This window comes from Saccopteryx leptura, chromosome X (genome assembly GCF_036850995.1).
Source record: "Saccopteryx leptura isolate mSacLep1 chromosome X, mSacLep1_pri_phased_curated, whole genome shotgun sequence".
Lineage (NCBI taxonomy): Eukaryota > Metazoa > Chordata > Mammalia > Chiroptera > Emballonuridae > Saccopteryx > Saccopteryx leptura.
Genome location: NC_089516.1, coordinates 64,480,116 through 64,505,842, shown reverse-complemented (window position 1 = coordinate 64,505,842; position 25,727 = coordinate 64,480,116). Strand labels below are relative to the sequence as shown.

The window sequence follows — 25,727 nt, the reverse complement described above, 5'->3', positions numbered from 1 at the left end:
TGTGTGTGTATTTTTCGAAGGGAGAAGCGTTAGGGGAGTGGGGAGGCAGACAGACAGACTCCTACATGCACCTGGCCAGGGTCCACCTGGCATGCTCACTAGGGGGTGATGCTCTGCCCATCTGGCGCGTTGCTCTGCTGCAACCAGAGCCACTCTAGCGCCTGAGGCGAAGGCCATGGAGCCATCCTCAGCTCAGGGGGCCAACTTTGCTCCAATGGAGCCTTGGCTGCAGGAGGGGAAGAGAGAGATAAAGAGAAAGGAGAAGGGACAGGGTGGAGAAGTGGATGGGCACTTCTGTGTGCCCTGGCTGGGAATTGAACCCAGGACTTCCATGAGAAGTATCAATTCTTCGTTGTGGCACCTTAGTTGTTCATTGATTGCTTTCTCATATATGCCTTGACCGGGGCTACAGCAGAACTAGTGACCCCTTGCTCAAGCAATGACCTTGGGCTCAAGCCAGAGACCTTGGGCCCAAGCCAGTGACCACGGAATCATGTTGATGATTCCACACACTCAAGCTGGTGATCCAGAGCTCAAGCTGGTGAGCCTGTGCTAAAGACAGTGACCTTGGGCTTTTAAACCTGGGTCCTCAGCATCCTAGGTTGACCCTCTATACACTGTGCCACCACCGGTCAGGCATGTTTTATCCATTTTTTAAAATTGGGTCCAATTTATCAATTTTTTTTCTTGTATGAATTGTGCCTTTGGTATCATATCTAAAAAATATTTGTCTATTCTAAGGTTGCTAAGATTTTCTTATATGAGTTCCTCTAGAAATTTAATAGTTTTACATTTTACATTTAAGTCTATGATTCATTTTGTATTAACTTTTGGCCTGACCTGTGGTGGCTCAGTGGATAAAGCGTCGACCTGGAAATGCTGAGGTTGCCAGTTTGAAACCCTGGGCTTGCCTGGTCAAGGCACATATGGGAGTTGATGCTTCTAGTTCCTCCCCCCTTCTCTCTCTCTGTCTCTCCCTCTCCTCTCTAAAAAAATGAATAAATAAATTAAAAAAAAAACTTTTGTAGATAAGAATATATGGATAAAGGTTCAATTTATTGTTTATGGACATCCAGTTATTCCAGAGCCATGTGTTGAAAAGATAATTCCCTTTGGCCACTTCTAGATACTTCCTCATTAAACTTAATACAATCTTTTTAATCACATAAAAGTCACAGATGAATATACACCCCTTGTAAAATATAAAATCATTTTGACCACATTTAAACCCAATCATGCTTCCCCCCTATACTCCTCACCAGGTAGCAACTCTAACAACATCTATTTGAGGTATACACTTTCAGATCTTTAAGTAGGTTTATAAAATGACCTTATAAACCTGTGTTTACAAGAACGTCCTATATATATCATTTTGAATATGACTTTTTGGTACATAACAACATCTGACTTTTTGGTACATAACAAAATCTTTCAGAGATCTTTCCATATCAGAACATAGAGATCTACTTCATTTTCTTTAGCTGATTCTTAGTATTCCATGGTACCACTATACCTTACTTTGTTTTACCATCAGCTTTTTGAATGAATATTTAGTTAGTTTTCTTTTCTTTTTTTTTCTACTGCTACAAACAGGGCTACAGATGAGAATCTGTGAATCTGCTTTTGGTGCACAAATGTTTCCTTAGGTAGATATTGAGAAGTGGAATTTATGCAACAAATACATATAAAACATTTATTATAGGCTATTAAGTGCTGTTTTAAGTATATGGATTTACTTGATCTACACAACAACCTTGCGTTTTTATCCTTGTTTTACAGATGAGGAGACCAAAGCACAGAGAGGTTGAACAACTTACCAAAGGTCTCACAGCTAGTCAATAGGTGGACCAGGATTTGAACTCAGGTGGATTGGCTAAAGAGCTGGGTCACAGGGCAATGACATTTTTAATTTTAAAGAACCTGTCAAATTAGCCTCTGAAGAGGCAGTATGAATTGCGCTTCCATCAACAGTGAATTAGAGTATTCATTTCCCTTAAACTTTACTAACACTTAAACTTTAAAAATGGCATTTTTCTGATTATTAATAAAAGTGTGTAACAAATGATACATATGTACTAAATTAAGTTATATTAGGGTGGCACTAGTTAGTAACATCATATAAGTTTCAAGAGTACAATGTCATCCCTTTAAATTTAATTTTCTAAATAAACTTTAAAGAAAAGAATACAATTCTATAACACATCATCTGTATGTTACACTGAGCACTCACCATCCAAAATCTAGTCTTTCCTCATCATCATAAATTTGACTACTTTTACCCTCTTCATTTTCCCCCCACCCCTTTACCCTTTGGTAACTTGCCTTTGTTGTTTGCATTTATGAGTTTGTTTGTTTGCTCTGTTTAAGGAACCATCAACAAAACAAAAAGGCAACCAACCTAATCGGAGAAGGCATTTGCACACAATTCCTTCAACAAGGAGCTAAAAACTCATATATTTTAAACATCTTACTATGTTCTAGCAAGTGCTAAACGCTATATGTTTTCTTTCTTTCTTTTTTTTTTTACCTCACTTTGCTTTACTTTTCCTTATAGTACAATCTATGCTTATGTATATTAATTAGTGTGTTTGTTTATTTCCTTTCCTGCCCTATTGCGCCCCATGTCAGCTGTATGAGGGGAAACATTTTGTCTGTCTTGTTCACTACTATCCTCAATACCTGGAATTACATTTTTGTTAAACAACTGAATAAATAAACAAAAACCATTTATGCACAAGGAAATCAAGGCTCAGAGCAATTAAGCAATTTAACCAAACTCCTGCTAGCTAGCATGTGGCGGAGCTGAGTTTAGGGGCTAATCCAATTCCAGGGCTTGTCTATGCTCTTAACAGTTTAACCTCTCATGATCTGTTTTCCATTTCTTTAATTTTGTTATTTCACGGATGTTATATACATGGAATCATGCAATAGGCATCTTTTAAAGATTGGCTGTTTTTCACTCATCCAAGTTGTTCATTCTTGTTTATTGCTGAATAGTATTCTAATGTGTGGATATACCAGTGTTTCTTTAACCCTTGGAAGCACACCTGGATTCCTTCCAGTTTGGGGCTCTTGGGAATAAAGCTGCTAAAAATATTTGTCTACAGGTTTTTGTGTATACATGTTTTCATTCCTCTGAGGTAAATGGCCAAGAGGCAATTGCTGGGTTGAATAGTAAGTGTAAGTTTTCTTTAATTAAAACGGCCATATTCTATATCACAGTGGCTGTACTGTTTTATATTTTCATCAGCAATGTGTGAGTGATAGTTTCTCTGCATTTTTGTCAGCATTTGGTGTTTATTTTAACCATTCTTATAGATGTATAGTTTTAGTTTACTTTTCCCTGATGCCTAATGATGCTGATCATCTTTCATGCGCTTATTTGCTGTCTGTATTTCTTCACTGAAATGTTTGTGCATTTTTTTGCCCATTTTTCTAATTAGATTTTTTTTTTAAGTGAGAAGAACGGAGATAGTGAGGTAAACTCTCGCATGGACCCAATGAAGATCCACCTGCCAACCCGTCTGGGGACAATGCTCAAGTACTGAGCTATTTTTAGCACCTGAGACTGATGCGCTCGGACCAACCAAGCTATTTATCCTCAATGCCTGGGCCACACTCGAACCAATCGAGCCACTGGCTGTGAGGGGTGGAGGGAGAAAGAGAGAAAGGGAAATGAGAGGGGAAAAGAAGCAGATGGTCACTTCTCATGTGTGTCCTGACCAGAAATCGAATCTGGTACATCCATATGCCAAGTTTACACTCAGTTTGGGGCTTTATTGACCCAGCCAACCAGAGCCTCAATTTTTTTTTTAACTGTTAAGTTTGGAAAAGTCTTTACATGTGCTAGTTTTGAGAATGCTTTATGTATTCTAGGTACTAGATCTTTGTCAGAAATGTAGTTTGGAAGTATTTTCTTCCAGTGGATAGTTTGTCCTTTCATCCTTTTCATATAGGCTTTCATAGAGCTAAGTTTTAAATTTTGGCAAGGTTGAGTTTATTAATTTTATTCTTTTATGTATCATGATTTTTATGTCAAGTTTAAGAATTCTCCAGTTAGCCCTAAGATTTGAGGATTTTTTCAATGTTTTTTTTCTAAAAGTTTTGTGATTTCTTTTATAGTTCATTTTTAAACCAGATGTAAGGTTTAGATCAAGATTTTTTGGGTTTTTGTTTGTTTGTTTGTTTTGTATGGATGTTTAATTGCTCCAGCAGCATTTTTTTTCTTTTTGTATTTTTCTGAAGCTGGAAATGGGGAGAGACAGTCAGACAGACTCCCGCATGTGCCCGACCGGGATCCACCCGGCATGCCCACCAGGGGGCGACGCTCTGCCCCTCCGGGGCTTCGCTCTGTTGCGACCAGAGCCAATCTAGCGCCTGGGGCAGAGGCCAAGGAGCCATCCCCAGCGCCCAGGCCATCCTTGCTCCAATGGAGCCCCGCTGCAGGAGGGGAAGAGAGAGACAGAGAGGACGGAGAGGGGGAGGGTGGAGAAGCATATGGGTGCTTCTCCTGTGTGCCCTGGCCGGGAATCAAACCCAGGACTCCTGCACGCCAGGCCGACGCTCTACCACTGAGCCAACCGGCCAGGGCCTCCAGCAGCATTTTTAAAAATTATTTATTGGCCCTGGCCGGTTGGCTCAGCGGTAGAGCATCAGCCTGGTGTGCAGGGGACCCGGGTTCGATTCCCGGTCAGGGCACATAGGAGAAGCGCCCATTTACTTCCCCACCCCCCCTCCTTCCTCTCTGTCTCTCCCTTCCCCTCCCGCAGCCAAGGCTCCATTGGAGCAAAGATGGCCCGGGCGCTGGGGATGGCTCCTTGGCCTCTGCCCCAGGCTCTATAGTGGCTCTGGTCGCCGCGGAGCGACGCCCCGGAGGGGCAGAGCATCGCCCCCTGGTGGGCAGAGCGTTGCCCCTGGTGGGCGTGCCGGGAGGATCCCGGTGGGGCGCATGCGGGAGTCTGTCTGTCTCTCCCCGTTTCCAGCTTCAAAAAAAAAAAAAACAAAAAAATTATTTATTTATTTTATTTTTTACAGAGACAGAGAGTGAGTCAGAGAGAGGGATAGACAGGAACAGACAAACAGGAACGGAGAGAGATGAGAAGCATCAATTATTAGTTTTTCATTGCGCATTGCAATACCTTAGTTGTTCATTGATTGCTTTCTCATATGTGCCTTGACCATGGGCCTTCAGCAGACTGAGTAACCCCTTGCTGGAGCCAGCGACCTTGGGTTCAAGCTGGTGGGATTTTGCTCAAACCAGATGAGCCCGCGCTCAAGCTGGCGACCTCGGGGTCTCGAACCTGGGTCCTCTGCATCCCTGTCCGACGCTCTATCCACTCTGCCACTGCCTGGTCAGGCACTCCAGCAGCATTTTTTGAGAAGGCTATCCCTCCTTTAAACTGTTTTTTCACCTTTATCAAAATCTTCGGGTTATATTTGTGTGAGGTTATTTCTGGGTTCTCTATTATGTTCCATTGATCTGTGTAACTCCTTCCACCAGTATCCCACTGTCTCAACTGCTGTAGCTATATAGTAAGCCTTAACAATGATTAGGATTATTCTTCCTACTTTATTCTTCTTTATTAGCCACTCTACTTCTTTTGCTTCTCCATATACATTTTGGAATAAGCATGACTATGTCTACAAAAAAAATTGCTGAGATTTTGCTAGAAATTGCATTAAGTTTATAGATCAATTTCAGTGTTCTTTGATTTCCTTTTATCACCATTTTGTAATTTACAGTATAGAGATCCTGACCACGTTTCATACATAAGTATATATATTTAATGATTGTAAGTTTTATCATGTCTTAAAATTTGATTTGCATACGCTCATCACTAGTATATAAAATACAATTTGTGTGTGTGTGTGTGTGTGTTGTGTATCCTTTGAACTTGAACTCACTTATTCTAGGAGTGTTTTTGTAAATTCTTTGGAATTTTGTATGTAGACAATCATGTTATCTGCAAATAAGGAAAATTTCTTTCTTTCTTGTCTTTATGTTATTTATTTCCGTTTCTTGCCTTATTGTAGTGGCTAGGACTTCCACGGCTATGTTGAATAAGACTGATGTATGTATATCTTTGTCTTGTTCCTGATGTTAGAAAGAAAGTGTTTAATTTTTTCTGCAGTAACTATGATGCTAGATGTAGTTTTTTTTTAGAGATGCTCTTTAAGAGTTTGAGAAAATTTCCCTCTATTACAAATGTATCGAGTTTTTTAAAATCATGATTTGCTATTGAATTTTGTCAAATGTTTTTTTTTCTGCATTAACCTATATGATTATATGTTTTTTTTTCTTCTTTTTTTTTTTCATTTTTCTGAAGTGAGAAGCAGGAAGGTAGAGGGAAAGACTCCCGCATGTGCCCAACCAGGATCCAACTGGAATGCCCACCAGGGGGCGATGCTCTGCCCATCTAGGACATTGCTCCGTTGCGGCCAGAGCCATTCTAGTGCCTGAGGTGGAGGCCATGGAGCCATCCTCAGTGCTTGGGACAACTTTGCTCCAGTGGAGCCTTGGCTGAGGAACAGAGTGAAAGGAGAGGAGGAAGAGTGGAGAAGCAGATGGGCACTTCTCCTGTGTGCCCTGGCCGGGAATCAAACCCAGGGCTTCCACATGCTGGGCTTATGCTCTACCACTGAGCCAGCCAGCCCAGGGCCTATATTTTTTCTTCTTTAGTGTGGTGATATGTTAAGGTATATTGAATGAATTTTGAATGTTGAACCAACTCTGTATACCTGGAATAAATCCCACTTGATTATGGTGTATTATCTTTTTTATATATTATTGGGCTGGATATGCTAAATTTTTGGTTAGAATTTTTGCATCTAAGTTAAAGAAAGATACTGGTCTGTAGTTTTTTTTCTTTTGTGTGTTGTCTTTATCTGGAACTGAGATCCGGATAGCAATACACTGCTCACAAAAATTAGGAGATCAGGGAACATGCAGATACTCCAACAACACTTTCAGCCTTTTGTCTACTGCATTTTCCCCAATGAAATAAAAGTTGGCTTTGCATCTCATTTGCATAATCAAACAACTCTCTTTGACTTGTCATTTACTTTTCTGATGTTCTTGTTTAATAAAAATATCATGCTTTTTTTTATCACTTTGTATTCATTTTGAAATATCCTCTAATTTTTCTGAGCAATGTACTTGGGAGGAATTTCCTCTTCTTATTTTCTGAAAGACTTTGTGTAAAATTGGTGTTAATTCTTCTTTGAATATTTCATAACATTTTCTAGTGAAAGAAATTTGAAGCTGGTATTTCTTTTCTGGGAGCTCTTTAATTATAAAATGTAATTTCTTTAATGGTTGTAAGACTATTCAGATTATCTATGTTATCTTGGTAGAGTTTTGATAGTTTGTGGGTTTTGAGAAATTGGTACATTTCTTCCACACTGAATTTACAAACCTGAAGTTATTTGTAGTATTATCTTAGCCCTTTATTAGCTGAAGAATCTGTAGTGATATCCTCTGTTTCATTCCTGATATTGGTAACTTGTGTTTTTTCTTTTTTATCTGTGTCAGTCTTGCTAGAGGTTTGTCAATTTTATTGATTTTTTCTGAAGAATCAGCTTTTTTTTCATTGATTTTCTTTATTGTTTTTCTCTTCAATTTTATTGATTTCTGCTATCTTTATTATTTTCATCTTTCTGCATGACTTGAATTTGTTTTGCACTTCTTTTATTGGTTCTTGGAGTAGGTATTTAAACTATTGGCTTGAGACCTTTTTCTCTTTTTCTTTTTTCCCTCTAATAAATACATCAATATCTATTTTTACTAGAAAACTACTGTTTTAATGTATTTACCAACAGGTATAATGAGCCCTGTTCCAAAAATATGTGTGGTTTCTCATTCTCTTCTTACAAGAGATTAAAGCTATCAGCTTTGGCATCCAAATTACCTTAGATCAATAGTGATCCGGCCTCTGTAGGAAAGTCACTTAGTCTTGCTCAACCTCAGTAGTCTAGCTGCAAAATGAGGGTGCTAGTGCTTATCTAACTAGGGAAGTTGCCTGGATGATTTCTATTATTGGTCTTGGTACCACTTTTCCTTTTTGCAATGCTCAAAGATAGCTTATGATAGATAAAAGGTACTGATTGTTATTGTGTTGCTGGTTTTGGCTTGTTTACATTTAGATAGGTTTCATGTCCTTTCTCTGCTCTGCTCTATGGTCAGTGGGGTTTCTCATGTGTGGCTGAATATTCTAGGCTTCTAAGTCAGTTGTCTTCTTATTAGGTTTGGTCAAAGGCAGGCACTGGCAGGATATTACTGGTTAGCAAAAAGGAAGGAGACACAGATCAAGTGGGATTTATTTTTAGGATGCAAGGTTGGTACACTATCCACAAAATCAACTAACATGATATGTCACATAAACAGAATGAAGGATAAAAATCATATGATGACTTCAATAGATGTAAAAAGAATCATTTGACAAAAGTCAACCCCCATTTATGAGAAAACACATTCAGCAAAGTGGGAATAGAGGGAACATACCTCAACATAATAAAGGTTTTATACGACGAACTCTCAGCCAATATCTTACTCAGTGGGAAAACTAAAAGTTTCTTCTAAGATGGAAAATAAGGCAGCAGAGATGTCTGCTCTCATCATTCTTATTCAACAGTACTGAAAGTCCTAGCAATAACAATCAGACAAGAAGAATTAAAAAGCATTCAAACTGAAAAAGAAAACTAAAACTATCATTATTTGCAGAAGACATAATACTGTGCATAGAGAACCCTAAAGATTTTATCAAAAATCTACTAAAACTGATCAGTGAATTCAACAAAGTAGCAGGATACAAAATTAATATTCAGAATTCAGTTGCATTTTATTCACCAATAATGAACTATAAGAAAGGGAAATAAGAAAAAAATCCCACTTACAATTGCATCAAAAATAATATACCTAGGATTAAATTTCACCAAAGAAGTAATAGACCTGTATGTGGAATATAATAAGGTACTGAAGAATGAAATTGAAGAAGATGCAAATAAATGGAAGCATATACTGTATTTCGCCATGTATAAGATGCTCCCATGTATAAGACGTACCTTAATTTGGGGGCCCAAAATATAAAAAAGTTGTATTACATAAAGTTATTGAATTCAAGTTTTATTCATCATGAAATTCATACAACTCTTCATTACTGTCAAAACTCCCATCCGTTAACTTGTCTTCATCTCTGTCTGATGACGAATCACTGTCTTCATATATTGCCTTGTCCTCAGCTCTACTTATGCATTTGAAATGCCACAACCATTGTATAAGATGCACTCAGTTTTTAAACCACAACTTTTTTGAGAAAAAGGTATGTCTTAAACATGGGGAAATACAGTACTTTGTTTATAGATAGAAAGATGTAACATCAGCAAAATGTCTACATTAACCAAAGCAGTCCACAAGTTGAACAAAATCCATATCAAAATAACAATGGCAGTTTCACATAATAAGTACAAATAATTCTAAAATTTATATGAAACCACAAAATACCGTGAATAGCCTCAGTAACCTTGAGAAAGAAGAAAAAAGTTGGAGGCATCACAGTACCTGATATCAAACTATACTATAAGTATACAACAATCAAATCATAAAAGTAAACGTCTAGATCAGTGGAACTAAATAGAGCATCCTGAAATAAACCTACACTTACATGGTCAATTAATATTTGACAAAGGAGGCAAATACATACAATGAGATAAAAGATAGTCTACTCAGTAAAATGTTGGGTAAATTGGACAGATGCATGCATGCCAAAACAAACAAACAAAAAACTAAACTAGACCACCTTCTTAAACCATATACAAGAATAAACTCAAAATGGATTAAAGACTTAAAGTTAAGACCTGAAACCATAAAACTCCTAGAAGAAAACATAGGCAGTAAAAGTTTCTGATATTTCTCATAGCAATATTGTTTCTGCTATATCTTTTTCAGCAGGGGAAACAAAAGAAAAAATAAACAAATGGGACTTCATCAAATTGAAAGGTTTTGCACAGCAAAGCAAACCATTAATAAAACATAAAGACAACCTACTGAGAGAAGGTATTTGTCAATGCTACATCTGACAAAGAGTTAATACCCAAAATTTATAAAGAACTCATGCAACTCAACACCAAAACCAACCAAACAAAAACCAATCCAATTAAAAAGTAGGCAGAGGACCTGAATAGACACTTCTCCAAAGAGTACATACAGATGGCCAATAGATAAATAAATGTCACTAATAATCAGAGAAATGCAATGTAAAACTGTAATGAGATATAATCTCACACCTGTCAGAATGGCTATCATCAATAAATTACACAAGCTGCAAGTGCTGACAAGGATGTGGAGAAAAGGGAACCCTCGTGCAGTGTTAATGAGAATACAGATTATACATCTGCTATGGAAAACTGCACGGAGAGTCCTCAAAAATTTTAAATGGAACTGCCTTATGATACAGCAATTCCATTTCTGAGTATATATCCCAATAAACCCCAAACACTGATTTGAAAGAATATATGCACCCTTATGTTCATTGCAGCATTATTTATAATATCTAAGATATGAAAGCAACCTAACTACCAATAGAGGAGTGAATAAAAAAGTGGTTGAACATATATACAATGGAATATTACTTGGCCATAAAAAGACTGAAATATTACCATTACCTATAGCATGGATAGACCTACCTGGTATTATGCTAAGTAAAGTAAGTCAGAGAAAGAAAAAAAAACATATGGTATCACGTATATGTTGAATCTAAAGAACAAAATGAACAAGCAAAATCGAAACAGAGTCATATGGCCCTGGCCAGTGGCTCAGTGGCTAGAGCACTGGCCCGATGTATGGATATCTCAAGTTTGATTCCAGGTCAAGGCACACAGGAAAACAACCATCTGCTTCTCCCCCCTCTCTCTCCTTCTTCTCTTCCTCTTCCCCTCCTACAGCCAGTGGCTTGATTGGTTCCAGTGTGGCCCCAGGCGCTGAGGATAGCTCTGTTGGAACACATCAGATTCAGGCAGTAAAAATAGCTCAGTACTCAAGCATCAGCTCCAGATGGGTTTGCTGAGTGGATCCTGGTTGGGGCTCATGCGGGAGTCTGCCTCAATATCTCCCCTGTTCTCACTAAAAAATAAAATAAAAAATAAAAAAAAGAAAAGAAACAGTCATAGACACAGAGAGCAGACTGATGGTTTGCAGAGGGGAGGAGGCTTGGGGGATTAGGTGAAAAAAGTGAAAGTATTAAGCAGTACAAATTGGTAGATCCAAAAGAGATACAAGCTTAGGAAATATAGTCAATATTATTGTAATAACTATGCCTGGTGGGTACAGGAAATATTGAGGGGAAAGTATATGATTGTCTAACCACTATGCGGTACACATGAAACTAATATAAAATAATATAAAGTAATATTAAATGTAAACTGTAGTTGAAAAATAAAATTGAAAAATATTTCCTTTGAGAGTTCCTTTTTGACCCATGAATTACTTAGAATGATGTTTAGTTTTGAAGTGTTTGGAGATTTTTCTGTTATCTTTATGTTATTTATTTCTAGTTTGATTCTATTATAGCCAGAGAACATACTCTGTATGATTTCAGTTCTTTTAAATGTCCTAAGGTTTATTTTATGCTCCAGGATCTCGCTTATCTTAGTCAACGTTCCATGAGTACTTGAAAAGGATGTGTTTGTTCTTCTGTTGCTGGGCGAAGTGTTCTCTAAATGTCAATTAGACCTTTTTGGATGATGGTGTTTTTGAGTTCTTTATATTTGCTGACTTTGTTCCATCAGTTGCAAAGAGTATGTTGAACTCTGAACTTTAATTGAAGATCTATCTGTTTTGCCTTGAAGCCTTCTCACTTTTTGCTTTACATACTTTGAAGCTTCATTGTGGTACATTCACATTTAGACTTGCTATATCTTCTTGGATTGATTCTTTTAACATAATGTAATGTCCCTCTTTGTCCCTAGTATTGATAATTTCCTTTGCTCTGGAGTCTACTTTATCTGATATTAATGTAGTCTCTCTTGCTATTTTAAAAAAATATTAATGTTTTCATGATACAACTTTTCATCCTTTTCAATCTACTTATGTTGCTATATTTGAAATGAGTTTCTTGCAAATAGCATACAGTTGAGTTGTTTGTTGTTGTTTTTTTAAATCCACTCTTCACCTGATCTCTGTTGGTGCAGTAGATAAAGCGTTGACCTGGAATGCTGGTAGCCAGTTCAAAACGATGAGCTTGTCTGGTCAAGGCACATATGAGAGCTGATGTTTCCTGCTCCTCCCTCTCTTCTCTCTCTCTCCCTCTCACTCTCTTTCTCTGCCCCCTAAAATGAATAAATAAAATCTTAAAAGAAATGTTTTGTGTTCTAAGAGACCTTAAAAAAATACATTCTTCTTATCTCATTCTTTTATTTTTTTTTCAATTTTATTTTGTATTGGTTTTAAATGTACAATTTAGTGCTTAGACAATCATATACTTTACAGTGTTCCCCTAGATATTTCCAGTATCCCAGCTGGCACCATAGTTATTGTAACATTATTGACTGTATTTCTTAAGTTTTACTGACATCCCTGTGACAATTTTGTAACTACCAATTTGTACTTAATCCTTTCACTTCTTTCATCCTGTCCCCTAACCCTTTTCTCCTCTGGAATTCACTGCTTTGCTGTTTGTGTATGAGTCTGTTTCAGTTTTGTTTGTTCATTTATTTTGCTCTTTAAATTCCTCGTATAACATTTAGATTTATTTTTAATGTTTCTGAGTATATTGTTTTAGTACAATTTTATTAGAGCTCGTTTTAGGTAGTATGATATACATATGTAACTTGTCATAGCTTGCTGGTGTTCAAGTGAGTTCCAATTAACTAAATTCTATTGATTTGTCTTCAAATTCAATGATTGTATCCTCTGTCATCTCTACTGTGTTATTGAGACTACCTAGTGAGTTTTATTACTTCATTTTTATTCCATAATTTACATTTAGTTATTTTTTATAACTCATATTTTTTGTTGAATTTTCAATTTTTATTTATTTCAACTAAATTTGTAATTGCTTGCTGAAACATTTTTATCATGACTATTTTAAAACCCTTGTCAAGTAATTTCAACATCTGATTCATCTTTCTAATGGTGTTGTTAATTTTCTTTTCTCATTAAATTGTGGTTTTCCTGGATCTTTTTATGATTAATGATTTTCTATTTTATTCTGGACATTTTAGTTAAGAGAGTCTTGATCTCATTTCAGTCTTCTTTTTTAGCAGGCAGTCACCCTGTTTGGGTTTAACATGTACATTCAGGTCTATTTCTGTGGGTTTTAAGTCCAATGACAGTTTGGTTTTGTGAGCCATTGGAGTATTATTTTGGTATGCTTCATTTTTCTGTAGTCCATGGGGCTACCACCCAATCTTTGCTGGTGCTGTCTGCAAGGACACAAGGTGCTTTTCTTAGTTGCTTGTTTTTGCTGGGTGATATTTTGGGGAGTGGGGAGGCTGTTACCTGAGTCTCTTAATGGCACTGGGTGAAGGGTAGGGAGATATGGGGTTTTGTTACTGTTACTGTGACTGTTACTGCTGTAGGCAAATCAGGCTGCCTGCGGTGTCCTAGTTCTGGAATGGGAACTGAGATAGCTCAAGGCTTTGCTGCTGTAGGCACATCACCCTCTGGGGTTTTGGTTGTGGAACAGGATTAGTTCTTCCCACTAGGTCTCTGTTGGTTTTTTCTTTCCTAGGCAGTGTGTGTGCTGTGGTGTAGTGGTGGTGGTGTTGTTTTTATGTTGCAGGCCTGTTCGGCACCCAGTGTAGGGCGGTATGGGATATAAAAAGAAATCCAAGGGAACTCACTATGTTGTTGTTTCTCAAGTCCTGAAGTTCCTAGCCAGTCCACCTTCTTCTTTCCTGCTTTCAGAATTCTTTCATCATTATCTGTTGAATAATTATTAGGAAATATAGTTGTATGTGAAGGAGTGGAGAGGGAAAAATGAGTCTACATCATCTCATTCTGAAACTAGATGTCCCCTTGTGTAATTTTAAAATATTATTTCAGTATGAGTAAATTTGAGCATCTTTTGATAAGTTTTAAAGCCATTTTAATTTTTTCTGTTTAATTTTGATATTATTATTTAATATTATTTGTTCATCTTTATATTAGGCTGGTGGTCTTTGGCATATTGATTTGTAAAAACTATTTTCATATTCACTATGAGTTGCAGATAGTTTCTCCAAATTATTGTTTCTCTCTCTCTCTTTTTAAAAGATTTTATTTATTGATTTTCCAGAAAGAGGAAAGAGAGGGGGAGAGCAAGAAGTATCAAATCATACTTGTTTCATTTTATTTTATTTTTTTAAAGACTTTATTTATTCATTATAGAGAGGGGAGAGAGAGAGAGAGAAGGGGGGAGGAGCAGGTAGCATCAACTCCCATGTGTGCCTTGACCAGGCAAGCCCAGGGTTTTGAACCGGCAACCTCAGCGTTTCCAGGTTGATGCTTTAACCACTGCACCACCACAGGTCAGGCCCCATACTTGTTTCATTTTAGTTGTTCATTTCTTCCTTCTTGTAAGTGTCTTTACCAGGCAGCCCAGGATTTTGAACTGGTGACCTCAGCATCCCAGGTCAACACTCTATCCACTGTGCCATCACAGGCCACACTATTGTTTCTTTTTTTGATTTTTGTCTTGTTAATGGTATTTTTGCCATGCAAGGGTTTTTTTCCCATGTAGTTGGATATATATATATATATATATATATATATATATATATATATATATATATATCTTCCATAGCTTTTGGGTTTTGTGTTATTCTTGGAAAAGCTTCCTCTGTCAAGATTTTTGAAGAAAAAATTTCTGGCGTATTTTCTTCTAGTACTTTCATGGTTTTAGTTTTCATTTTTAAATCTTTCATCAATCTGGAATTTATTTTTGTGTAAAGTATGAGGTACTGTATACAGTTGTCCCAAAGAATTTATTGAATGGACCATCATTACCTCTCTACTTTGAAATGTTACCTTTAAAAAATTGTGGTTAAAAAACACATAACATAAAATTTACCATCTTAACCATTATAAGTGTACAGTTCAGTATTGTTAAGTTATTTGAATTGCTGTGCAACAGATCTCTAACACTTACCTTGAAAAAATAAAGCTCTATACTTAATGAATAGCAGCTCCCCATTGAAATGGTACCTTTTCATCATAGATTGAAGTCTGGTTTTTGCTACCTCTTGTCTGGACCACTGTAAAAGCTTTCTACCATCATTATAATTCCAATATGCCATGCACACTATAGCCTGATTCATTTTCCTCATGCAAGCTCTCACTGTAGCACTCGATTATTCAAAACCTTCAGAAGCCCTCCCTGATATACTACAATTGAAATTAAACCCCTCGTTAACATTCTTTCATAGCACCTGTACCTTTTCTTCCTGTCTTTTCTCATAATTTGTAATTGTATATCTGAATGATATTCGACTGTTTTCTGCCTCCTTGCTAAACTTCAGACTTTATGAGAGAAAGGGCAATGTGCTCAACCACATATTTGCAGTGCTTAGTGTGTGTCTGGTACACACCAGGTGCTCAGTCCACATTTGTGAAATGATAGATTCCCCTTGGTCTGTGGAATAAAGTAGAAACAATGCAAGATCTAATTTGAATTTAATCTCCTCTCAGCCCTCTGCCCTCAAGGAAATCAAGCTGCAGGATTTTCCACCCTTCCATGACAAAGCCATAGGCTTTCTAATACTTGGTTTTGGTTTTCACTATGCCCTGTCTTTCCATTTGTGCCATGCCCTCACCTCAGTCCCTGACCAGCATTGCTGCCTTATAGAAATCCAATTTATCCTTCAAGACTATGGCTGTCTCCACCACTGGACTCTGAGTACTTGAGAACAGAGACAGTTACCCTAACTTGTCATGGTCTCTAGCAGGTGCTCTTGGTCATACATCTTCATCTGCTCCTAGGCGACAAGCTCCTTGAGGACAGGCAATGTTCCTTACCTGTGTGTATTTGTGAACTATGCTTCCTAGACCCCCCAGGGACAGACTTGGAGTTGGCTGCAGAAAGCTTCTGGTAACCTATGGAACTTGTCTAGTTGTGTTATGAGAGGCTTGAATATGAAAGGGTGAGGTATGGGCAGAGGTTTCCCTGACTTTTCCCCATTGTGTCCTGTGACATTCTGTCCCTGAGGCCCCTTCTCCAGCAATAAATAATTACTGCCTCACACCTTCCCACTCCTCACCTGAGCTCAGCCTGGGCTCTCTCTCTCTCTCTCTCTGGGGACTGCTCCCTGCCCCTGTCTCTCTCCAAGCCCTCTGGACAAGAGGCTGCTCAGTTGACCACACTTCCAGGCCCTGGCACCAGGAGGCAGGATTGTCATGCTTAAGTTCTTGTTCTCCCTCCTCCTTCAGAAGCACCTCTTCTGGGGATGTCCAGCCATTCTTTGATAGTACCTGCTTCCCAGCTGCATTCCTGTCGCCTCCTTGATTCCAAGGCAGCTCCTTCCCCTCAGAGGCACTAACCCCGATCTTGGGCTTCTCCTCACTCTTAGGGCTACTGACACCCTAGGGGATCCTAGGTCAGGGGTGGCAAACATTCCAGCCTGCTTACCTGTTTTGTTTGGCCAGAATAATGTTTTGTGAAAGCCCAGTAGGGGAGGGACCTGGAACTGCCAGTCTTTTAGAATGGTCTAGGCTCCTCCCACGTCCTGCCATTCTGCTTTGGAGCCCACTCCTGAACCCACCCTTGTCTTGTGTCATCATATTTTCCAGAATCCGAACCCCACCTGCTGGCCACAACTCCCCTCCTCTCCCTTTGCTTTCTGCTTCCCCCAGTCCTGATCTCTTCCTTTGTGCACACAGAACTTAAGACCTCCAGCCTGCCTTGTTCTCCTCACCTTCTCCCAGGCTTCCATTTTTTCCTCTGTTTTGTTTTCTTTCTTTCTTTTTTTTTTTTTTTTGTATGTGTGACAGAGACAGAGAGAGGGACAGATAGGGACAGACAGACAGGAAGGGAGAGAGATGAGAAGCATCAATTCTTCATTGTGACACCTTAGTCGTTCGTTGATTACTTTCTTATATTTGTCTTGACTGGGGGGTTACAGCAGACTAAGTGACCCCTTGCTCAAGCCATTGACCTTGCGCTCAAGCCAGTGACCTTGGGCTTCAAGCTAGTGACCGTGGGGTCATGTCTATGATCTCATACTCAAGCCAGCGACCCCATGCTCAAGCTGGTGAACCTGTGCTCAAGCCAGGAACCTCGGGGTTTCAAACCTGGGACCTCTGCATCCCAGTCTAATGTTCTATCCACTGCACCACTGACTGGTCAAGCTTCTCTTTGTGTTCTTATCCCTGCCTCACCAGCTCCTCAGAATCCCATATCTCCTTGTTTGCAGACTTAGATAAATCTAACCATGTACCTACAATAGGATCATCCTAAACACCAAAGTTGGTTAATTCTTTGCTTTCCTACAAACTTCCAGAGGTTCTCCATAAGCTACAGGGCTGGTGGTACTAAGGATAAAGGCATGCTCCTCACTTGGCCTAGAAGCACAGAAAAGTTGTGGTTTTCAGGCACTATAGCCCCTTTCATGAACCTGTGCCTGTGTAAAAGCTCTTCCCCTTACTCATTCTTTCCTTGGTTGGCTCTGGTTTTATTTTATAACCTTATTGTTTCTGTGGATAGATAAGTGTTTGTGTAAAGGCACAGAGAAAGGCTAGTGAGGATATACCACAAACAGATAAATATTTGTTGCCTCTGTGCAGGGCCAGAGATAATCAAGATTGAGGCAGAGAGTTGGTCAAGGGTTTAATATTATATGTAAAGTTTCTACTTTTCACAAAGAGATTGTATCATGTCCTTACTACTTATGAGATATTATAAACAAACAAAAAAAAACAAGTTTAGTACCAGGAAGCCTTCCCCAGACTTCCTAAGCAGATGGAGCTGTTTCCGTTTTGAGGATGGAATAGCACCTTCCCCAAGTGTTATAGGCAATATTGTGTAATTTGTTGGAGCCTGTCTTCCTCCTTCTATAAGGGAACCCCTTCAAAGGTACAAACTTTATCTGATTCATGCCTCCATGCCTAGTAGAGTGCCTGGCAGATGTTCAGAGATTGCTGAATCCAGTGCATTGTCTCTGCCACCAAGCTCCTCCAGAAGTGCTTGTTGTGGGAACTCAAGCTAGTCCTGAGCTGATCCAAGTAATTTTCACAAGGACGTCTCTAGGGATCTGAAATGTGGGTAGAAGAGGCCCTTGGGTTGTGTCAACATGAGGATGAGCTTACCCACCCCCAAGGCCAGGGTCCAATTACAGTGCTACTGCCTTGTCACTCATTGTGCATGTTTCTGAAGCCACTGCCCCCTCAGCATTAATCTAAGGGCAAAGGCTAGATCCCCAAATGTTGAACTTGTCAAGCCTAGCCCTGATCTGTATCTCTAAGATGGCGAGGACAGCCCTCATAAACAGGCTGTCATGCAGGGTGGGCCAGAAAGAACAGAGGCAGGAGACACTGAGACCTGGCTTGGAGAGAGGGATTGAACAACTGTCTGAAGGACTTGAAGAAGGCACTAGAATCCCAGTTTAAATGGTGGGAGTCTATAGCTTTAGTAATTTTCCAGTGAAAACTGAACTCTCAGGTCATAGGATCCTGCTTAGGTTCTATCTACTTACTGCTCAAAGGCAAAATGGCAAAGGGTAGCCTTAATAAGTCAGTTGGATTTGGGTTAGAGAGTAGGTGCGGGTTTTGGGGATTGGTGAAGTGTGAGCCATGTCGTCAGAGAAACCCTATAGACTTGAATGTACAAATGGCGAAGAGGCTGAGGAAGGGTTTGAATCAGTTTTTCTTCTGATAATTGCCCCCAACCAGTCCCTGGATTGAACTTCAATTAGCACAGTGTTCCTGAGGTCTTTGGACAATGAGGCTCGTACTTGGGCTCTTGAAAAGATAATGATGGTGGTGGCAGAAATTCGGCGAGCAGTTCCCTCTAGCCCCTCCATTCCTCCCATCCCATTCAGCTCTCTCCCAGCTATTACCCACAACCCCATCATGGGTTTCAGAATTGCTGAAAGGACATCAGATCATGCTATGCACTGTTAGACCTCAATGAAGAACACCTCTAGTTGGCCCATCTCTTCGTAAGTAATTTTTATTTTTATTTACAACAGAATTGGTGGCTTTATTCCTCCATCTTTAGGAACAGTTGGCATCAGCAGCCAGATGGAAAATCTGCAGTGAAGTCAAACTCATTCTGCCCCAGCCACAGCTCCGGAAGCTCATTGGCCTGGTCCAGTCCCAGTTCCACCACCAGTGACATCAGCACCTCCTCATCCACTGGGTCCGAATCGATGATAGCAGGGCTCTGGGCACCAGCAGAAGGAGAGAGTGACCCTGACCCTTCTGCCTGAGCCCCAAAGCCCCAGTTTTGCAGGGGCTCTGCCTCCTCCGGCTGGCCCGGAGTAGCGGCAGCCATCCCATGATACTGGCTATTAAGTTTCTGCAACTGCATACTGGCCAGCAGGTGAGGGGCAGGGTGAAGGTTGAGAGGTGGGGATTTAGTGGGAGGGGTGGTGGTAGGAGAGCCTACTGGAGGTGGAGATCCCGAGGAACTAGTGGGAGTCCCACTGGCCTTGGTTCCATTTGAGGCTACCCCAGGGTAGTGCAGAGTGGCTACTGCTTTGCGATCTTTCGTGCCCAGGTTAGAGAGGGCCGGAGAGCTCATCTCTTGGTTGGCATCCTACAAGACAGAAAAGGGCACAGCATAGTACAGATCCAGAAATCTACATGCACTTCATTTGGGACTAGTGGTGGAGAGGTAGCAAAAAGCTTCCTGAAAAGTCAGGCTCCCAGAGAAGAAACAAGTCCCCAAAGCAAATGCCATGGAGCTCCAAAGCCCTAATTCAAGTGTGGGTGTGAAAAAGGCCAGGATCCTTTTGCTGGCATGGCTCTGAGCTCTGAGTTCAGAGTGAAGTCCTCGTGCTGGGCACCTGCTATCTTAAGTGGGTTTGCTACTTTCATCTCCTGCCCTCCACCTCACCATTCTAAGGGCATCTCATTGGCCCTCTTCTCAGCCTTAAGTTAATCTTTTCAATGGTGTTGTCTTGTTCCAATTCTCTCTGCTCCCTGCCCTGCCATCTTTCAACAACGTGAGTGGGTTAGATTTAACCACATTTAGGCAGAAGCTCTCCTCATTCTACCCAGAGGAAGCCCTGTTGTCTCCTCTGTGCTAAGACACTAGATTTTACACTTAGGAAGACCTACAGCATGGCCTTACACTAGTTTGTCTTTACATATCTCAGTGTCTTCATTTGTAAAATGGCAAAAGTTACCTCTTTCACAGGTGAGGTGCCGCCCTTGACATCAAGTGCAGGCCTTGACATTGTTGGCATTTCAGAGTCTCAGCCGAAGTTGGCTTAATTGGTGGGAGGTGACGCTGCCAGCTGGAGCTGTTGTGCTGTATGCGAGGAAGAAGAGGTAAGAAGGGCAAAGGCCTTGTTGACCAAGAAAGCAATGGCAAAGCCCAAGCAGGGCAATTCCACACAGCTACAAGGCAAGTATGATGACAGGGTTAGAATTAAGACCAGAGACCACTTGAACGAGGGAGGAGATCAAGCTGGAACTGTGTTTTCCTGAGGCAGGTAAGGTGCATGGTTCGGCCAGGTGCTGCTCAGATAGCCAGCTACCCACATCGTCCAGAGGGTACACAATGACTATTTACTCATGCCAGTGATTTCAAAGCCCCAAGTTTGTGTGTGGCATGGGATGACATTTTTCCTGATTCTGAAGGCACAAATGTCCCTGAGTAAGTAGCACACTGTCACTCCATGGCTTCTGGGGCCTCCACTGGATCTGAGAGAAAGTGGGAAGGAGTTAGGGCAAAAAAAGACCTAAAAAGCTGGAGGCTGCAGCTCAGGGAAGGAACAAGTCCCCAAAGCAAATGCTGTGGAGCTCCAGAGCCCTGACTCAGGTGTGCATGTGAGAAAGGTCAGGCTGACCAAGGTGGGCTGTGGGGTCTGAGGTGGCCAGAGAGCAGTGAGGACTGTCTGAGTTTCCTCTCTGCCTTCAAGCCCCCTCCAAGACAGCCTAGGCTGCATTGGGCTTTTCTGGGACGCCTAGTCTGAGCCCAGCCACATCTATCTGTAGTAACAGATGGGAATAATTCTTGCTGGAGGGTAACAAAGACAAAGATTCAATGGTTTTCCTATCAAGTAGCAGTGGTTCTGGGAGCAGGATCTATCATTCTTATGCACGCAGGCCTAGCCTGACCACTGAATCATACCTAGAATGATTCAAATGGTTCCTGAAAAAAAATAATTCCCTAGCTCAAGTGCCAAAGGATAAAAGAGTGAGGGGAAAAGAATTTCCCCACATCTGAAAAAAAAGCCCTCTCAAAAACTCTAAGGTTATTTTCCTAGAAGCTTGTTTTTTAAAAGTCTCATATATTCTAGTATCCATGATAAACTAGAGATGTTGAATTTCATATTTATAGATACTTGTTACCCCAAAGAATCTTCAGCACCTTAAAAAACATCTCTAACTTTTACAAGAAGACTAGAATTTTCCTTGATACCTCCCTCCCCCAGTGGTCATTAAAAATCTGCTCAGACATTTCCAGAAAGTGGCCACTTACTACCTCTTTTAATCGTCTTTGCAACAGTTACTTGGAGGAAAACGAGGCCAGAAAAACAGAGACAGGAAGAAGTGGGGGAGAAAACATGAGAAAATTAATCGCTGGGTCACCATTACCAGTGCTCGATTGGAGCACTGTTTCTTCTGTGAGGCTTCAATAATTCAAGCCAGTAATATTTCAAGCCAGTGATCACAAGACAAGGAGTCTAATCCATGTTGTCTTCCAGAGCCCAGTACCTTCAGTATCAAGCAATTTTCATACCCTAAGAAAAATGTTGAGGGGCCCTGCCCATTTCCGTGCTCTATACAGCCTTCCTTCTTTATGCTACTAGGTATCCAAATGTACAAAGGAAGAAACAGAAGCGACATCAAAAAGTGGGGGGAGGGAGGGGGGAAATCAGAAAAAAAAAGAGCAAGAGAGAGAGAAGCAGAAGAAAAAGTATCTGTTTTTATGTCAGTTCCTGAAGAAAACTCTTTTACCACATCTCAACTCCCCCTTCAGCCTGGGAGCTCCCCTTAATGGAACCCCGTTTCCATTCAAACGTGTTGACTTCCATCGCCACCCCCCCCCCACTCCCACCTGCCTAAGCCCTGACCTGGGTCTGTGCTCGGTGGGCGCTCAGTAAGTGTTGTTAAATCTGTCCGAAGAGGCAATTGCATTTCGATTGCAGTCCCTGCCCCCCTGCGTGCCTGATTCTGTCTCTACTCCGCCACCCAGCCTGTTGGAAGGCAAAACTTGGCAGCTCGGAAACGTCCCAGCCTGCTTTCCAGGCTGAGGGCTGACCACTGCGAACCGGCTGCGAGAGGAGGCCGGGCCACCGGTGCAACAAGTGCGTCCTCACTTGCTAGTGCCTGTCTGGCTCCGGCTCCCAGCTCCCGCCCGCCCTCCTCTTCAGACCTTCCCTTGGCCCCGCAGACCCCTCCCGCCTAGTTGGCGGTGGTGGTGGGGGGGGGGGGGAGAGGAAGAAGAAAGGAGAGGCAGGTGGGGGGGGGGACTCATCTTTGACCTGTTGGGGGACCAAAAGTTAAAATGGCACCAACCGGATGGCTTCATCTCGATTGCTATTTTTTCACTCATAAGAAATTAAAAAATCCAAACAGTACTGCAGCTTGGCCTGGACGTGCTCTAACCCAGACCAGTTTCGCCACCTTAAAACTAAAGGCCCGTTGTTTGCGGACAGCTCCGCTGTCCTCGCCGCATCCTATAGGTGCAGCCGCCCGAGCCAGAGGCGGCCTGGAGCATCCTGCACGATGGGCGCGAGCACTCAGGCCACCGGGGCCCTGAGCGTCCGTTCCCGCAAGGGCTGCGTCGGGAACCGAGAGGACAGACAGCACGGACAGGCGGACAAGGGCGCGGGTTCTCGGCTTCCGCGACGAGTTTGGGGCCCCGCGGAGCCGCGGTGCGCGGGAGGCGCACTCCGGCGCCGGCGGCCGCCACTGCTGCGCCTCGCCAACACTTACTGAGCGCCCGCTGAGCTTCCCCGCGACCGCAGGCTGAGCCCACCCCCTAGCCAGGCCGCCTGGGGCTGGTGCTCTAACCTCGCTACTATAAAGCAGAAAGAGGATAGGAAAGGTTCGGTAACTTGCCCAAGGTCACAGCGCTAAGAAAGTGGCGGAGCCGAGATTCCGAGGCACGTCTCTGTGACTTCAAGTCCGGCGCTCCGCAAGGCAGAGACTCCGGCCGGACCCAGTCGCGCTCGTTTATAAGCAGAGCGCTGTGTGCGTAGGTGTGTGGGCGTGCGTGCGGGGGAGAGGAGAGGTCGGCTGGGTGCTAGATGCAAGTTGCCCAAATCCGCTAACTTCCGTCCCGCAATTCCTCTGAATTCGACCCGAAAAGCCCCTCTCGCCTCCAGCCCCGAAAGGAAACCTGAGCTTTGTGCAGCCCGGGAGCCTGAGCGTCCAGATGCGGTCCGGGCGATTAGCAAAGTCGGTGGCAGCCGAGCTGGAGAAAGCGCGGGCGCGGGGAGAAAAGGTGCCGCCGTCTCCCCTGCAGAAGCGGGCGCCTGGCCGGCAGGCGGGAACGCTGGCGAGCGACCCGGCTCGCCAGCGAAGGAGCGGCCGGCGGCCCCTCCGCCCCCAGCAGAGCAGCTTTACAAACAGAAAACAAGTCCCCCAGAGCCCCCCGGCCCGCCCGGCCGCCACCCGCTCCCCGCACCCGTTCGGCTGGAGTCCCCGGCCCGCCCGCCGCCCACCGCCCACCGCAGCTCCCTGCCGGGCGGCCCGGCTTACCTGGGCGAAGCCGCCTGCCCTGGAGAGGGAAGCGCCGAGCGCGATGAGCCGCGGGCGAAGCGGCGGAGTCCCCAGCCCCTGGCACACACGCCGCCACCGCCTCACCTAGCCGTTCGCGCTCAGTGCCACCCGACCCCCGGGCGCCTGGGCAAAGCCCACACCGCCGCGCAGCGCCGCGCCGCGCCAAGCAGCCCCGGTCCGCGCCTGTGCCCGCCCGCCCGCGGCTTCGGCGCCTGACTCCGGGGCGGTGGCGGCGACCGCCACCGCGCTCCCTTCCCGGTGTGTGGACCCGGCTTTCAAGCCCCCATTGTCGCCCGGAGAGCCCTGACGCACACGCACGCAGCAGCAGGCTGACTTCGGCTAGGAATCCCAGGAAAGACAGACCCTTTCCCCCTTTTTTCCCTCTCCCCCTGAATTTCCACGTCTTTATAACCGGCTTAGGGCATTATTAGCACATGTCCTGGCTCGTGGGCGAGTTGGTGGCAAAATCTGAACTGGATACTCACCGAGGGTTAGAGCGGGTGCTGTGCCTGCTCCTCCGTCGCTGCGAACGCCCCTTAGCCTCCAGGCAGCGGGGAGCTGCGGGGCGGAGGGAGCTGCTGCTCAGGCAGCTCACCCGTGGCCCTTCAGCAGCTGTGCCACTGGCAACATTATATAGCAGCCGCTAGCGCGTGTGGCCCTTTAAAGGCGCTCGAGCTGGTGCAGTCACCGCGGATCCTGTGAAAGCGAAGGGCCGGCTGAGGAACGGAATCTGAACGGCCCCGCGGGTCCAGCAGCGCTGGAAGCGGGCCACGACTCCCGGGATGGGACTGGCGGGCTTAGGCCGTGGACACCCGGTGCCCTGAGGCCCCTGCCGACGCCTGTGCTTCTAAAGCCGGCGGGGGCCCGGGCCCGGGGCATGGTCTCTCCTCACCGCCCTGCGTGGACTTGCCCAATAAATTCCTCTGAGTAATTCCACTAAGCACAGGGGAGCTGGTAGTCTCTGCTTTCTGACCTAAATCTAGGGGGCTGCCTGGGAGGGCTTCAGGGGGATTGAGGGGAAAGCTGTGGACTCAGGAAGTGACCCCAAGCAGGGGGCGCACCAGGAACGGAGATGGGAAGTGGGGCCTGATTCAGGTTCTCTGCAGGGCTTTCTTCGAGCCTGTCCGCCCCTTTGGGCTAGCTACACCCTCTCCCTTGTTGAAGGGACGAGGGTGGGGTCCCTTTGCCCCTTCCAGCCGCCAGAGTCCAGGCAGAGCCTCCTCGAGGGCCCATTTCCCAGCAGCAGTGGCTTCCCTCGAAGGCGCGAGAAGGGGTTGCGTTCCAGGTATTCTTCGTGGTTGTCCAGGGCGGGTGCAGGCTGGCGGAACGAGCCGCGGAAATATGCCGTCCTCCTGGACCAGCTACAGCTCAAGACGGGCACGCCACAATGCCAAGAATAGCAGACAGGGAACCAAGAACTTGCCCCTTGGCCCCCAGGCGTTCCCGCTGCACTCCCACGAAGCCAGCTTCTTTTGTTATATATAATTATACAATCATCCCCATTTAAGAAGAATAATGTTTTGCATTCGGAGCACATCTTTCTGATATTGGGATATGATCTTACAATTTTTACGGGAAAGAGGTCCAGCCTTCTCCTTCGTCTCAGTTCGCGTTCCTTGTAGCCAAGAAGCTCCTCTTCTCACCTCTTACAGGAAGGCCACCAGGATTACCTCTCTACCACACTCCCCTTTGTGGCTCCTTTCAGCAACAACTACTCACTTGACACTTTATAAAACATGATTTAAAAAAAAAAATGTTAAGGGATGTTGAGGGAAAAGTGGGAGATGTCACCGAAGCATATTTACTGTGTATTTGTTCTTATGAATTGGATTTGAAGACCTAAAGATCTTTTCCTCCCCCC

At 43.2% G+C, this 25,727-nt stretch overlaps 1 protein-coding gene across 3 annotated transcripts; it reads right to left on the bottom strand.

The window, feature by feature from the left end:
- Positions 1-19,118: 19,118 nt before the first annotated feature.
- CITED1 (Cbp/p300 interacting transactivator with Glu/Asp rich carboxy-terminal domain 1) lies at positions 19,119-24,464 on the bottom strand. 3 transcript variants are annotated; one of them, XM_066356740.1, is made up of 3 exons: positions 24,352-24,464; positions 20,317-20,441; positions 19,119-19,724 (listed from the first exon to the last, which is right to left on the bottom strand). In XM_066356740.1, the coding sequence occupies exons 2-3, from the start codon at positions 20,374-20,376 to the stop codon at positions 19,197-19,199; spliced, it is 588 nt and encodes a 195-aa protein (XP_066212837.1). In that variant the 5' UTR covers positions 20,377-20,441; positions 24,352-24,464; the 3' UTR covers positions 19,119-19,196. The 3 variants fall into 3 exon arrangements, with proteins under 3 accessions (XP_066212837.1, XP_066212839.1, XP_066212838.1); XM_066356742.1 differs by lacking the exon at positions 24,352-24,464 and adding an exon at positions 23,846-23,990; XM_066356741.1 differs by lacking the exon at positions 24,352-24,464 and adding an exon at positions 23,204-23,268.
- Positions 24,465-25,727: the final 1,263 nt, after the last annotated feature.

Excerpts from the sequence above, each read along its gene's own strand:
- CITED1 (XM_066356740.1), bottom strand. The coding sequence starts at position 20,376 with ATGCCAACAATGTCAAGGCCTGCACTTGATGTCAAGGGCGGCACCTCA. Across the intron at positions 19,725-20,316 it reads GCACCTCACCTGTGAAAGAG|GATGCCAACCAAGAGATGAG; the intron begins GTAACTTTTGCC and ends TCTGTCTTGTAG.